At 38.6% G+C, this 17,226-nt stretch overlaps 1 protein-coding gene across 3 annotated transcripts in view; it reads right to left on the bottom strand.

Annotated features, from left to right (window-relative positions):
* The window catches only part of tbc1d22a (TBC1 domain family, member 22a), a 183,152-nt gene that overhangs the window by 40,487 nt on the left and 125,439 nt on the right, over window positions 1-17,226 (bottom strand). For all 3 annotated transcript variants that reach the window (XM_053650349.1, XM_053650351.1, XM_053650350.1), the window contains one exon: window positions 3,151-3,278. In XM_053650349.1, coding sequence (XP_053506324.1) covers window positions 3,151-3,278 — 128 coding nt within the window. The remainder of the gene's footprint in view (window positions 1-3,150; window positions 3,279-17,226) is intronic.

Below are 17,226 nucleotides of genomic sequence, written 5' to 3'. Positions count from 1 at the left end.
TGCTGTTATGACCTGCTGAAAACAAGCTGCACAGCCAGACACCAGCTTCTGGCAGCGTTCCTGAGGAATCTTAGCCCATTCCTCATGAGCAATGGCCTCCAGTTCAGTAATATTCTTGAAGCTTGAAGCATGCGTTGTGTTGAACTATTTCAACTGTTTTTGTTTGATTTGTTCATTGCAAACAGCTGAAAGTCTGTAGATTTTGACAATAAACCTGATTTGCAATGGGAGTTGAATAATTTTGACTGCAACTGTAATTACTGTGACCTATAACACCAGATGTGTGTGCCCAAGTGTGCTGTTTTCCTGGCTAGAAACACTATAAAATACAATATTTATGCTACATTATACAGCTTAGCCCCATAATCTCAGCAGTACATGGCTATATTTCAGCCTGTAGTCCTATTGCAGCAGTGTACGTCTGAACTTTATTAAATCATCGATAAATCCGCCTGTCGTTGTATATTTGGGCAGTAGTTTATTTGATAAAAGAAAAGCATGCTATCAAGCAGAGAGTGTATGAGGAATGGGAAAACACATCAAAACTGGTGTCAGTGGTAACCAACCATACACTACAGATGTGGCATAGTTAGAGAGCAGATATGAAAAGGACAGCTGGATCATTAATTTAGGAATGTTCGCAATATAAAATGTAAACACATGCATATTTAAATGCAATGCAATTTAATATTATACAAAAAATGATGCTCGTAAATTTGAACATCATGTTTAATACATGATAACATCAGATATAAGCCGATGGATTGGCTGGATGTTCCACATGTTTTGGTAAAGACATACTAATACAAAATTTCAATATTTTATTATATAATAACCAATCTGTTGCTATTTACAGATGTGGTTGCATGGACAGAGTGTCATGACTAATACTTTGGGGTTAACCTCAAACATCCATAACTTGCAGACTTTCTGTCACTACCAGGCTCGAGTCTTCAGGCTGCAGATGGACCACACTAAAGGGCGACGGCAGTATTACATTATGGGCCACTCAGACACTGGCTGCATGTTGAGTGCATCTGAAATAGCGCCCCAGGCATCTGCCTAACGGCTATGCTAAACACTGGCCTTTAATTTAGGTGCATTATATTAGGATTTATTTATATTAGGAGTGTATAAATCTGTATTTGTAAGAACACTGCTTCTTTGCAGTCACTAATATGCGTACCTGCTTTATTTCCAAGACAATAAACCTAACAGAAATGTACTCATCTGAAGCTTAGCTTGAAAACTCATAAAAGTTTCAAGTTCAAGGTAATCAGTAGAATGGCTTGTGGCATTGTTGAGAGGTCAGTGACTCAACATACACACATTACATGAACTAAAAGCATAGATTAATCGAGCTGCTGTTCATACTGCATCCCGGGGTGGATTAATACACTCAGAGGAAAGTGCTATCCACCCCCACCTGCGTGCATGAGATCACAGACATCCACAATTGGCTAATGTCGCTGTGATTGACAGGAGAAAGAGTATATGGCATGGCCAATTTAGCTCTCTTGGATTCAGGCTCACAATCTCTGAGCAATAGGGTGAATGCGTTTCTGTTGCGCCACTTGGAAAGCCCTATTATTAAAGGCGGTCTAATATACTCTGCATATTACAGTAATGGAAAGCAACAGGTATTCCAACTCTTAGTCTATTAAACCATTCTGACCTCAAGCTAGATCTTTAAAATAATTTATTCTGTACAATGATAAAAACACAAGAGCCTTCTAATGCAGCCTTCAAATATTAAAATGTACCACACAGGCCAAATGGTAATTATTTCCCAGTATATCCGGCTGCCTAACATCAGCCCCAAGGACAGTGATGCTACGAGCACCACATACAGCGACTGCAAGTACAACAAATGCCAAGGAGACTCAAGTGTGCACGGCTCGTCGGGAGGAATATAAAAAGCCTGTTGGAAGGGAAGATCTGTCATCACAGGTTCCCATGTAGAAGATGAACCTCCAGATCTCCCCTAAACAGTCCGGTACATCTGCAATGTGTGATTTACATACTTCTAAAGTTTAAAAAAAATCCACAATCAAATGTTTAACATCTCAAACTGTACTTGTTTTTTTCCCCCCCCTAATATAACTTTTCAGCCAAATGGATATTACAATTTTATATATATATATATATATATATATATATATATATATATATATATATATATATATATATATATATATATATATAAAAAAGGAACAAACTGTGCATGCTAAAAAGTGAGTGTCATTTTACTGGTGTGGTCAGCAGATTTGGGAACAAAATTCTGCACCACATGAACATAACTAGAGGTGAAATTCCTCGTCTTACTTCGGAAGAGAATGAACAGTACTTCAAAATAATTTTTTTTTTAAAAAAGCTGACAGACTTTGTCTTTATGCACAGAGTCTCCTGAATGCATGTCATAAACTGGCATCGCATTATATTTATCTCATATACACAACTACTCACTCTATTCTAGGGAAAGCCTCATGGCATTTAAGAGCACAGAAGCACACTAGCTCAAATATTAGACATATGTGCAGCTAAAGCATAAACAAAGCACAGACACAATAACACTCATGCAGTCAGCCCACAAAATAGCAGAATGTACTAGAGTGCTGAATTTCTAACGCCATTCTATTGGGACTGTAGTGTAGTATATACACCACTGCTGTTAATGCTGGAGTGCAGATATATAGTGAATTCGGAGCGATTTAGGATTTGGATCTGTAGCCGGGGGGAGGGGATTCAAAGTCTACCCAGCTTTAGTAATAAAAATTATGATACTGGCTTGTGATTTTCACCTTTCATGGTTTTATGTGTTACGAATACTTTGCACTTAAATAACACCAGTTTCCTTTTTGTTTTCCACTTCACGTCCCATTTTAATGGTTTGAAAGCAGAGAGAGGAAAAAAAAAAAAAACCCACGTCCAGATGACTCAATTGTCATCTATGATCCACGGCTTTTGTGTTCAAGTCGAGGACGAGTCGTGCCCTAACTGCACCACACATGTGAATGCAGGTCATGTGTTGTAATCCGGATTCACCTGAACCATCAGTGACGCTCTACAAAACCAAACGCCCCCTGCCACTGCCACTATTTCCAACAGCCTAACAATTACATGCTCCATCAACCAATGGTAATGTGTTACCTGGTAGGTGTCCCACAGTCGGATGGTGCAGCGCAGGGGAAGCTCTCTCATCAGCAGGTTATTCATCCAGCGGAAGGCAAACTGTAAGTATTCCACTTCATAATGCTGCATGTGCCGGTGTACTGTCTCTAAACAGAACAAAACACACACATATGTTACTGTTAGTAGAGCAGTATCATAAGCATGATGATGCCTCCTCACAAAGCATGCGAATGTTCATTTAAATGAGTGTAACTCTACAGTAACAGCGGAACACTTCAAAGACATAATGCATTATAGATAACCCGGATTTTCCTTTATAACGACATTATTTATTCGATTTAGTTTAGATGATACTTAGAGCTGTTGTTATTGATTGGTCAGAAGGTTTACATTAATGCGTTCTTTCTAATGTGCTACTGTTTCTATAGTAACAACAGATTTGTATGGTGGACACTCAAGAGCAACAGGTTAAGAAATGTGTAATCGCTGATATGGAGTTTTTTTTTGCGAGGAGAGGCTTTGCACTTTCCTGTTTTTCAGTGACACGACAAACTGCGGGGTTTTTTTGTTTTGTTGTTGTCTTATTAACTTTGAGAGAGAAAAAAGAGAGGCTGGTGAGGAATCGACTGCTTGTAGTAGAGGTCGACTGATTGATGGGTTGCTGGAACTATTGGTTATCGGCAAAAATCCACACCGATCGTTTTTCCCGGTTGCGTCTGTCGAAGGAGCGGCTGAGGAGGGATCTTTGTCATTATACAGTAAGAAAGCGGCCTCTAGAGGCGAAATATAAACCATCACCGACAAATTTTGTTGTGTTCTTTGAAGTGTTTTTTATTCATTTTGGATGTCTCTATTTTTATTTGTTATTTGGAGTGTGACTTCTTTGGTTCAGTTTGGATGCATATCTTTTATTTACTTTAAATATGTCTTAATAGTTAATATATATTAACATTTATATATTTATTTCATTTAAAAAAGTACAGTACATTTTCATGGTTCAGACAGTACTGTTTATTTTTGTAATAAAGTTTAACAATATTTTACTTTGAGTATTATGTTTTCATTCAGTATCAACTTTAAAAACTATCGGCTGATTAATCGGTGATCGGGAGGTAGGTACCGCCCCCAACTCAATCAGTAAAATATTAAAAAAATATTTCAAAATATCGGTCGACCTCTAGTTTATAACTGTTATAATGTAAGTGATAACAGTAACTGACTTGTCTTGCGGACATTCCACAACATTAAACACTACTCTAAACGGCCATATGATGCGCCATTCTTTAATAAATAATACTTTTTAAAAAAAAGGTTAGTGTAAATTTTTGCAGTACAAAAGGAACGTGCTGTTAATGGAAATAATAAACAACTAACGCTAACAGTAAGTCCGCTTCACTTCAGGCCACATAACACCATTTTCCTATAAAAAGCCGCCCTGCAAGGTTTTATTCCCTACTTAATAAACCAAATAATGCTAACAAAGTAATGAACACACACAAAATTAATATTTCTTTTTTTTAAAACAACACACCTTTAAATTACAATGATTATTCCTTACATAACTAAAAACAAATCCACAGAGCATTAGTGCTCATTAAATTACAATACAGCTAAAATGTATGATTTAGTTGAAATCTACAATTCCACGAATAAATCAGCAAAAGCATATTTATTTCATATCGATCACTGTGAATGAAGTTTGAATTACTTGAACATTTCTTGGTTTCTTATGGTGCATTAATGTCAAAGTATATTAATGTTTTGTTTTCAAACTCAACTATGAGTTATGGGAAAGGCAATATAAAATGTTACTGATATAGCATCATCATTCGCTGACATGCAGGATAGGGATAATCATGTGCATAGTGGTCAGAGTGTGGACTGTGTAAGAAATAAAAAGGGGGGGGGGGAGTGTATTGTTTAGTCAGATTAAATAAAGTAAAATCTGAATAAAGAAAGAACGTGGTCTGGACTAATCATAAGCATGAGATCTACCAGTCACGGGGCTAAGACGCACATGCACTCTCACACTCGCACACCTCTCGGTGACATGAAGAACGACGGCGTGTGATTTCACACTTGCTTTCACAGAGTCATTTACACGTTCAACCACTTCACATAAACAACTCATTCTCATTAGCACTGCATAGAGACTCACTAATAATCACAGATAAGAGAGCTAATGTGTGCGCGCACACACACACACACACCTGTCTGCTATTGCTGCTATATATAAGAGCTAGTGTTGATAAGCATAAATGCTAGCAATAACTCACCCTATAAGACCCAAATATAGAAAAAGAAAATTATTTTTTTCTTCCACCTGTCAGATGTTGTTGTAGGAGGCCCCTGATGCAGATAATAAAGGATTTTTAAAACTTTTATGTTTTAGTAAGTTTTTTAGGGAAACGTAATATTGCAACATTGGGTCTAGCTGGGAGCAGAATTTCAGCATTTGCACTCACTGTCATTACAAGTATACAGAACTAAGGGTTTACTGGCAGTGAGGATTGCTTACACAGCACTATAACAGTAAATATCATGAATAATAATCAGCCAACAGTCATATTTTTATGAATCAGTGTTTTTTTTTTTTTTTTAAAAAACTGGATAAAATATTTATACACAAAACTGAAGAAGCCTCTCGGATGAGAAGTGACACGTCTTCAAGAAACCTTAACCAGTCCAGTTGCGCTTGAGTTCGACGTCCTTGGATATATACAAAAAAGAAGAACCAGTGTCCAGTGTTCACTAGCAATGGTTGTCCTTTCCTCTGAAAAGCAGAGACGGAGCTCTCACTTCTTGCAGAGCATATCAGAACATCCTTTTTTGCAGCGTCTGCAGCGTCGTCTCATCGTCTTCACCGGGAAATGTGCGATCACATCTCTGCGCACATCCGTTGGTGGTTCACATGACCTCCTGGATGGGACCCCATTACCTGAGCATGGTCTCTTCTGAGCAGTCACAGGTCTCTGAGGTGTCACTGTTATGGATGTCAAATTCCTTGGTGTTTGTGTTTATAGTTGTTGCAGTCTTTTGAAAGCTGTACTGATTAGTGTTTTCTGTCAGAGCCTGAATCATGTCTTCTGACACAAACCTCTGGAAGTACTCCAGTGATGTGTGGAGGGAAACAGCACCACTGGTGACGTCCGGACCAAATAAATCACTATTAGGACCGATGAAATCCTTTTTCAGCCAGCGATACCGGTCCTGGAGCATAGTCTGTTTAGTTGGTTGGCTCGAGGTCATTATCATCATCATCTTCATCATCATCATCATCATCAGCAGCAGCAGAAGCAGCAGCAGCAGCAGCTGGAGAATCAGTGGGTGTCTGATTCTCTTTGTCCACTTCATTGACATTTTCAACCTCCTCATCATTTGAACCACTGGGGTCTGATTCCATCTCAACTTCACTCTCTCCATTTTAGCAAGCATCAATGACATCTCGCACACTGTAGCGCCTCATTGCTGGTGCCGATCTGAAATGGAAATAATAGTTGGAAGAGTTAGAGATTGTTCAGGTATAAATCATTTCAATGCAAATGAATTCTGTTTATGTGATACATTCCACTGAAGTCACACAATACTGTCTGGCTAGCCTAATGTGCTCTCTAATTAACATTTTAAAAGGAATATACAAACCCACAAACCCTTTACACCCCCCACATTTCAGAACATTTGCGCTTGTCCCTGAACAACTATCCTCCAAAGCATTCCACAAACAGTGTCAAAGCCTAGATAAAAAAAAAAAACAACAACTATATTTTACTGATAACATACAGGAACATTTTCAAATACTGGTACTGAAAGAACTTAAAATACTGCAAACAGAAATCATTTGAATTATTCAAATCTAAACTAACTCTGAACTGAAAATGATAACAAAATAACACATTTAGAAATGGTGAATCATCAAATACATTATATTTCTGTAAGTATTTATCCTATATGTGAAGATTTAGAAGTGCAAGGTCTCCATGTAACGTGCAAGGTGCCCATGCTATTTTAACTACTATTCTCACTCAACGTTGTAAAATCACAACGAAGACATAACAAGCTGTAAATCTAATTTGATGCAGGCATTTCACAATAACTTAATATTTACATGAACTAGACAATCACAACATATATATATATATTTCAGGGATTTTACTCACTTGAATGTTGATGTATCCAGTCCAATGTAACAAGGAGATGCACTTCCAGAAACGTTCGCAGGTCGTATGTGTTCATGGCTTTATGGCCAGACCTATATACAAATTTACTATCCAATGGCATTGTGAGGATAAACAATAGGACCCGATGGCAATGTAAATATGGTCTTCATAAAAAAATAAAAATTATTGCAGTTCACAAGAAAAAATAAATAAGCTGCTATCAGTTTCTTAATATATGATTAATATATGCACCATTAAAGCTGCTTGGCAACGCATCAAGAAACCACCAAAGAAAAATATTATTAGATAAATTAAATTTTCATGCTGCGTTTAACAGAACACTGTTTATGGTTCCACATAGCATGTACTGTACATGCACAGATACACACTACTGTGCAAAAGAAGGCACTCTATTTTTTTTAGTACAAACTTTGTTATAGATTTTTTATTTAATGACGTCTACATTATCAAGTCAGTACAAAAACATTTAGATTCCCAAACATTAATTTTCTAGCACAAAATTAAATATTACAGTGAAATATTTGTATGTCATTAAAGAAAGCAGTATATTAAGTGGTAAGAGACACTTTTCAGACAAAAAACACGATGAAGTCTGCTGGGATTTGCTGCAAAAATAAGAAGCGAGTGCGAAGGTCAAAATCTCCAGAAGAACCGTGACTGGTTCTGCAAGATGCTCAATAACACTTTTTTTATTGAGCTCATTTCCTTATAAAACTGCACAAATTCTACCTCAGACTACTATTTTTATTTATTTGTCACACCAAATACTGACTTTGTTTCATTTACTACTGTTTACTGCTCTGTACTGTATTTTTTTTAAATGTAGAAACATTTCATTATTTTGAAGGCATCTTTGCTCTACAGCATTTCTTTGCATGTATCTAAATCTTTCGCACGGTACTGTATATACTCGGCATTAAAAAAATCCAAAAAGCAAAAAGTCCATTGCAAAGGTCAAAACACAGGGAGACAGGATTACATGAGAAAAATCCATACCCACAGAACAATAAACAAGAGCAGGGTCAAAAACATCAAGGCATGTGGAACACTGAATATAGAACTGATGCAACAGTGCAAGGAGACTTTGCAAAGAGACGTGGCAATGCAGAGAGTATACATGAAGGGGAAACAAGAAACAGGTGAACACACTCAGGGAAACCAAGCAACAGCAATACAAACTAAAACAAACGCACATGACTTCACAACCATCGCAACATACATATCTATCAAGCTGGGGGGTTTTTTTGCACACTTTTAGAAAAATAGAGAAACGAATGATAAGAGATTAATGGTATATATTAAGCATATAACTCATTTATTGGGCTAAAACCTAAGAATCTTTATCAGACTTAAAATAAAAAAAAAAATCCAATATCAGCTTTAAACCATTTTAAGTTACAGTTGAGGTCATTCGTTTACATACGTCTTGCTGAATCTGCAAAATGTATAAAAATAAATAAATAAATAAAAAATAAAAAAATTAAATAAGAGGGATCATTAAAATTGCATTTAGTTTTGTATTTAGTTCTGCCCTGAATTCCACATAACAGATGTTTACATACAGACCACAAGACACAATACTAACTGAATTTACACAAATGAACCAGTTTAAAAGTTTACATACGCTTGATTCTTAATACTGTGTGTCGTTTCCTGGATGATCAGCGACTGTGTTTATGTTTTCTGATAGTTGTTCATGAGTCCCTTGTTTGTGCTGAGCAGTTAAACTGCCCACTGTTCTTCAGAAAAATCCTCCAGGTCCTGCACGTTCTTTACTTTGACCCCTTTCCAGCAGTGTCTATATGATGGTGAGATCCATCTTTTCACACTGAGGACAACCGAGGGACTCGTACACAACCATTACAAAAAGTGCAAACATTCACTGATGCTCCAGAAGGCAACACACTGTTTTTGATGTAAAAACTGATATAAATTTCCTGGTTACACTACTGCATTATTCGACCATGTAGCATTAGCACAATTATAGAAGGGAATTATTTATAATCGCACTATGCGGTGTTACCCAGATGACAGATGAGTTCACTTTTGAGTCTGGTTCCTCTTAGGGTTTCTTCCCCATAACGTCTCAGGGAGTTTTTCCTGGAAATCATCTTCTCTGGCTTACTCGTTAGGGATAAATTCATACATTTAATTACATCCTGAATTGATATATTTCTGTAAAGCTGCTTTGGGACAGCGTCCATTGTTAAAAGCGCTTTACAAATAAAACTGAATTGAATTTTATTTATAGATGAAGTTGGCCTCACCATCCTGACAAGTACATTTTGAGTTTGGGGGGAAAAAAAAAACCCTCTATGCATTGTAGCACTGTAGTGTGGAAGTAGCATGCATCAGTTGTACACGGGATTTACGGTGCATTATGGGTAATAATATAGTCCACTATCCAGAGAAGGTAATGTGTTCACTGAGAATTCATCTAATGCTACAAAATGGCTGCACGCCAAATTGTCCACTATACGATTTCAGCCACGAAAAGTGTGTGCGCTAGTGCATCTTTATGTGTCCCCATCAACCAGGATAGTGCTGCCAAAAAACTCTGATCTAAAGGTTATATACAGTGATTTGCATAAGTATTTACCCCCCCTTGAATTTTCCCACATTTTGCAGTGTTACGACCTTAACTGGGATTATATGTAAATGGTAAAATGATCTGCACTTATATAGTGCTTTTTTAACCTTAGCAGTTCTACAAAGTGCTTTTACACTTGTTCTCATTCACCCATTCACACACACCAATGGTAGCACAGCTGCCATTCAAGGCGCTAACCTGTCATCGGGAGCAACTTGGGTTTCAGTGTCTTGCCCAAGGACACTTCAGCAATGTCATGAATCTACACAAAATAGCCTACAATATTAAAGATTAATAAATAAAAAAAAATCAATATTGTTTGCAAAAGTTTTTACACATAAAAAAAACTGCACACGCTGCGATTGCTTAAGTACTCACCCTATTGCTGTGGAACTTCTAAACTAGTCCCATCAGGACAGAAGTCACATAATTAGTTCACCTGTATGCAATTAAAGTGTCATTTGATCACAAGTGAAGTGCAGCTGTTCCTGAAAGTCAATACTGCGACAATAACAGCTTGCCTGAGATACTTGTGCAGGATTCTCTGTAAGCTCCTCAAACATAGTTAGACCCGAATCCCAAACGTCTTTATATTCACTACACATGCAGTCTATGGGGGGAAGAATTTAGTGGTGTTCTATGACCAGCAAAATGCACTATATACACTTTAGAATGTTAATTGGGCTTCAGCAAGAAAAGAGACCGGTTCTAGCAAGAAAAACACTTCCTAGTGGGGAAAAAAACACTTTTGCCTTCAAGAAGAAATCACAAGTGGCTACTGAAGATGCATTAGCACATGAAATGGAAGAACAGCTATCCCTCTTGAAGACTACTTATAATCTGGTATAAGTAACCTGAAAGGCTGAACATGGTCTTAGTGTGTTTACAAAAAAAAAAATAAAATAAAAAATAAGGAGCAGGCACACAGCTGTAGGATATAATAAAAAGCAGAAAAAGGTAATTTACAGACTGCCGAAGATAGCCTAAGACCATAATGTCTGCAATATGGTTGCAAGCCCTTTCTGCCTCTCGCTCTCTCTCTCTCACACACACACACACACACACACCATTCCGGTTGGTGGGCGGACACAGAGGTCAGAGATCACAGAAAGACAAGTGAGGTGCTCAGCATGTTTCTGCTGAGCAGTGGACTTCTATGTGACTTCTGCTCCCTGCCATCCATCCCATAATTACATCTGCACTAGCTTCCTGCTTCCAGGCCACTAGCATTTCACAAATAAATTCACTGCACTGCACCCTGGCTCTCGCAGCATGGCCGCCCTTCATCCGGAGAACCTTCCAATGTAGAAACGTTGGAACACAGGAACGCCACCTGCACAAACTCTCTTGTCTATTATGTTCCACCACATGCACTTCAATCCAAAGGTGCACGCTTTTTAGCTAAATCTAGTGGCTTGCAGATCACAGCATTTGGACGCAAACACAATACCATAAGCTCAAGGCTGTGAACTAAAAACGGGTTTTTGAAAACGTTAGGGTGGAATGGATAAAATGATGTACGCAGCAAGAGGAACTGTGAGGGGTATTCACACAGGTAGAAAAGGATATAGTGCAGGCGTGTCAAACTCATTTTCACCGAGGGCCACATCAGAATAATGGTTGCTCTCGATGGGCCACATGAACACTATGAATGTAACATAATCCAGTGTAATTTAAAATAAATTAAACTACACCTTATTATACTGTTAAATAACTGTCACTGTATTTATTACGTATTCAACTTACAAATATTACATATGCATTTGCACAGATGTAAAAATAATTGTTCAGTTTGAAACCCACATTACTTGAATCAGTGTTCAAACTATTTAAGCAAATAAAGAAAAATATTATAAACAGGTTATGATATTAACCCTTAACTTCATGCAGAACTTTTTTCAACACACATCGCAGGTGCACCATCTGTAGTTAGTCCCACCAACTTTTCCCACGGCGATTTATTTTAACTTACGGACTTCTCCACTGCATCAAAAATGTCCCGGCCCGTTGTGGTCCCATGCATGGCAGCTACATCCAAGAGCTCCTCAGTGACACAGAGCTCCGGCTTCACGCCTCTAATAAAAACGGATAGATGCGCTGTATCCATGTTGTCTTGTTTCATCCACAGCTAGAAAAAAGCTAGACGGCTGCGTGTCTCTTCGGCCAGCTGTGTTGCTAAATTTCCTGCTAATTCCTTAACTCGGTCCGTGATGGTGTTTCTTGACAAACTGACATTTTGAAACGTCTGTATCTGGTCGGGACACACCTGCTCACACACCTTTAGCATGCACTGCTTCAAAAATGCAGCCTCTGAAAAAGACTTTGAAGCTCGGGCGAGTTCTTCAGCCACAATAAAACTTGCTTTCACTGCTGCATCATTTCTGGCTGTAGCTTTTGTGAGCACATTCTGCTGCGACTGCAGTTTGCCTTTTAATTCTGCTGCAATTCTTTATTTTTCTTGGAGGCTAAATTTACCATACTTAGCTCCGTGTTTGGTGTCAAAATGCCGACGTAGATTGTACTGTTTCACGACTGACACCGCCTCATAACACAAAAGACATACTGGTTTTTCACCTTGAACTACAAACATGTATTCGTTCTCCCATGGTTCGTGAAACTGCCTTCCTTGTGCATCAATTTTTCTCTTCTTGGACATGTTGAGGTTAATTTGTGGAGATTTCTCGATTCCAAATCGCCTTGACGGGACTTTGCTGCAGATGTAGTTTATGTGGCCCTCAGTATGATTTTTTTCTCCTTCGATTCTGAGAAATAAAGTTTTATTCGTATGTTTTGGATAGCGGAAAGGCCTACATTACCCATAATCCTCGACCACCGAATGAGTTTCAATCTGATTGGAGAACCGAAGACCCTCTGCCAATCAGATTGATTTATTATTATTTATTGATTTGATTGATTGATGCTCACAGAGTCATGTATCGCGTCGTGATCGGGTTATTATTGGAGTGAATGGATGGCTGGAGGGTCTGCTCTGAGCGTCTCTTACCGCCGCGGACGGGTTTACATTGGAGTCAATTGAGAATCCAGAGCGTTTCATACAGACGTGGAAGGGTCCCTTTTGCGTCAGTATCAGACGCCTAGGGGCATGACACATCGTCGGTATTTTACGAGTTGGGAATGAGAACAGCAAAAACGTACGTTAAGACAATCATGCAACTATCACGTTCTCGCGGGCCAGATAAAATGACGTGGCGGGCCACATTTGGCCCGCGGGCCTTGAGTTTGACACGTGATATAGTGTAAAGAGTAATACGTGGCTGCTTGGGGAAAATGTGTGTGTAAAACATTTCATATGGTGGTATTTTCTCCTGTAAAACTATACTGTTTCCTGAGCTACGTTTCTACCAAGTTCTACCGGTCTACAGTTTCGTGACACCCAAAAGTAAAGCCAATAAAACTGCATTTAAAGATTACAACCTATCCATACCCTACAAGATAACTGCCGAACGCCTAGGCAAGATTTAAAAAAATGAATAAATACACTATTTCCAAGTTATGAAACAAACGTATGGTTTCTCAAAGTAGACGTATCAAAACATGTTCAGCAGAAAAAACAAATTTTGGTCAAAATCAGGTTTTTTTTTTTTTTTGCCTATTTTCCAGATTTCCAATGGGTTTTTTTTTTTTAAGGCTGCTATACGAATATGAAAGTCAGCAAGTAGATACAACAACCGGGGGAAAAAATGAAAAGTGGGGGTTAAAATGCAATTCAAGCAGTGAGAGGTTTTAATTGAATTGTATGATTTGTGGCTGATGATCATTTGTGAAGATAATGACAATGATGTGTGTCATTACTACACACAAACAAGATTCCATGCAGCTTTTTGTTTGGTAATTTTTGCATCTCTAATTATGTTCGCATAACGGTAATGCAATAATTCAGATACAGCTCTCTGAACACTGAACACTTACAGCAAATTAAAGTTCTGTTACTATATAACATGGAAAGCCCAAAGTGGTACTAACACCCCCCAAATAGCTAGAATATTCTAAATGACTAAAATACAGAAACAATCGTACATTTTCATATTGTAGATAGCAATAATTAATCCCCAGAACAAGAAATAATAACTGCATACTGAAAATATGATAAAAGAAAGACAATAATAAGGATGAGCACCAGGAGGGTTGAAGCCTAACAGGAAAGTAGAGAAGTTTAGCTCAAAGCTGTCAGTACACTTCAATATGACAAACAGCTGGTGCAACGTTTCACAACACTCTAGCGTGTCATTTGATTATAAGTTTTATAAGAATTACATTAAGAACTTTAAAAATAAAATACACAATCAGTCCGAGCGTGCATAAGTGTACACTGTATGATAAATTGCATGAAAATATATGAGACGCATGTTGGTATGAATACATAAATGTAATAAATAGGAATTGAATAAAATGTGGACAAAAATCAGAGAATCCATGCAAGCATACGTTTTGGTTTTAAGCAAAATCAAATCAAATCAAGGACACAGAGCACTCAGAAACAGGAATGTGTAAGTGATTGGGGAAACTGGTCAGCTTTTGCTATAGCAAGATTTTGCTATATTATATTGTTTATTGCATAGTAATAGCAGTGTTATGGTTTGACATTTCCTCGATATGATAATCTAGTCTAAAACACACGCCGAGGTAAAAATGAAAAGGAATCTTTCCCTTTTAATATAATTCACTGTACAGCTCGGCTCAAGCACACTAATGCCAACCAGGACAGCCAGGAACCTTGGGGTGACTTTTGATGACGGCTTGACCTTTACAGACCACATATCAACAACTGCACGGTCCTGTAGGTTCATTCTGTACAACATCAAGAAAATCAGGCCCTACCTCACTGAATAGGCTACACAGCTACTAGTCCAGGCTCTTGTCATAACAAAACTGGATTACTGCAACGCACTACTCTCGGGCCTCCCAGCCAGCTCCATCAAACCCCTTCAGATGATTCAGAATGCTGCAGCAAGCCTCGTCTTCAACCAGCCCAAGAGAACCCATGTCATACCCCTCTTCGTCTCCCTCCACCGGCATCCTGTAACCGCCCGCATCAAATTCAAATTCAACGAGCCACTGTAAAAGGTTTCATATAAGATTTATAAACACCATGTGCCCAAAGTCTAAAAATCAGACAAAAGTTACAGATGTACATGTTCAACGTCAATTACAGTGCTGCCTCTACCCCAGACTTCTGTTATAAACGTGCAAAGAAAAGACAATTCTATCATATATCAAGGCGTATTTCCACACTGGGGGAAAAAATAAATACGTTTATTCAAAATGTGTACATCGTTCGAATCGAGTTGCATGTGTTTTCGTACAGCCAACATGATCGGATCGTGTATTTTCTGGTATAAGACCGAACACCGCGCAGGACCCTGGTGTCGTAAAGCAGTAACTTTACCCCCTGCACTCCTAGATTAATCGAGTTCATTTAAAAACTATAGTCACTTCTTCCTTCCGACATCCTCGAAAAATATCATAACATAGCTGTATCACGTGAATACTACGAGAATTCATCACACTCATTCTACATAATTCAAACCAGCAGATTCAACACTGATTTATTTTCAGTTTAGCATACGCAATTAATTCATGTTTTATTAAGATGTAATATTTTCTCTTAAATCTGACCATGCACATATTTCTTATTTCAGTGCATGAGAATTAATGATAATGAAAAAGATGATTACTTTCCATGGATGGGTTTCTATTTGAAATGTGAATGTTGTGCTAACTTTAGTGTGTGTGCTATTTCAGCTGGAATTCTGTGCTAAGTATCTGGATGTAAGTACTGGCAGTGCATGTTTTTCCTTCAGGCTTGCAGAGATGACATTAGTCACAATGTCAGAAGGCTGCTGGTACGCCTGTCTGTTGTAATGCTCCATGTGGTTGTATGGTTTATTCTTTTCTGTATTTCTCTCTACTGCGGGACATCACCGGCTGCACAGGGAAGCCTTTTTCTATACAAGACGAGGAGAAGCAGCACTTGGGAAAAGAGATCTGATCAGATCGAACCTGGCCTTGGGTCGACAGCTTTACACCGGTGAAGTACTAGATATTTTGTGTATTGGTTATTTTCTTTTACTTTTTGTGTACGTGATAATGTGTGTGGAAAAGGTAGGGGATAAGCAGCATTTCTGCTCAAAATAGCCAAGGCCCAGCAGGCAAAAGTATTTTTGTCGGACTGTTCACACTATGTTTTCAACTTAACCTATATCTGGCACTAGTCTGACCAGATCAAGCTCCTAAACTGACCTGCATGTGCAAAAGAACACTATGTCACATGATGTGTGCAATCTCGTTGTAAAAAGAGCACGTCATTCTGCCACGCCCACTTCTTTAGTTCTTCTTAAAATTTCGCTTTTAAACTTCGAACTTTTCTTTGGCACTGCAAACAGGTTCTACTACGGCCGCGTTCGGCCATTTCATATGTGACCTCTTCAAACATGGAGTGGTGCCTTCCAATTTTGCAGCACACCAAGGATGCTGCTCAATACTCAAATTGATGCTTCCTCGCTCCTCCGTCCTCCAGCCCGTGACCCGGAAATCGATTGACATCAACCATCTTGAAGGACATATCAATTCTCTAATTGCACCGTGAGGAGTCGAGGAACGACGAGTGAGGAAGCTTCCAGAGGAGCTAGGAGCGAGGATACAGTGCTGTATCCTATGCAGAAGTGTTTTTGTCAAAAAACCTGACGCACATATAAATTCTCCTCATCCTTTACATCGGCCACAATCTCAAACAAAAAGTCCTTTGACGATGTGATGTCATTTTGTGTGAAATACAATTCAATAATAATGTGTGTGCAGTTAACTGATCCTTGCATGTTTGGATATGCAAAGCTGCACAAAAGGTGCAATAATTTATGTACTGTCGATTAACCCAGTTGTTTCATAATATCAGTGCATTTAGCTTTATTAAGAACGTTGTTATTAACCGAGCTCCAACAACATAACGGCAAATCCCTGAAATGCAGTGAGGTAATCCACCTGGGCACAGTCATCGTTAATTGACGTGGCTTTGAAGAGACGTTAGAGGGAGCGAGGAAATTCCATTCGCCTTGCTTGGATTCCTCTCTCCTTGCATCCTAAGGGGGTGGAGCTAAGACGCAAGGAAAGGAAGGAAAGAAAAGGAACCGAGGATGCACAAATATGAAATGAGATGCACCTTCTTTGTTTATGAGGTTCGTTATCTCACTCTCGTACGACTACACAGAGGAGCCTATCCCAGGGAACTTGGGCCACAAGGCGGGGGACACCCGGAGCAGGGTGCCAACCCATCGCACACACATTCACACACTATGGACAATTTGGAAT

The sequence above is a fragment of the Ictalurus furcatus genome, chromosome 19 (genome assembly GCF_023375685.1).
Source record: "Ictalurus furcatus strain D&B chromosome 19, Billie_1.0, whole genome shotgun sequence".
NCBI lineage: Eukaryota > Metazoa > Chordata > Actinopteri > Siluriformes > Ictaluridae > Ictalurus > Ictalurus furcatus.
This window is presented reverse-complemented; position numbering and strand designations above follow the sequence as displayed.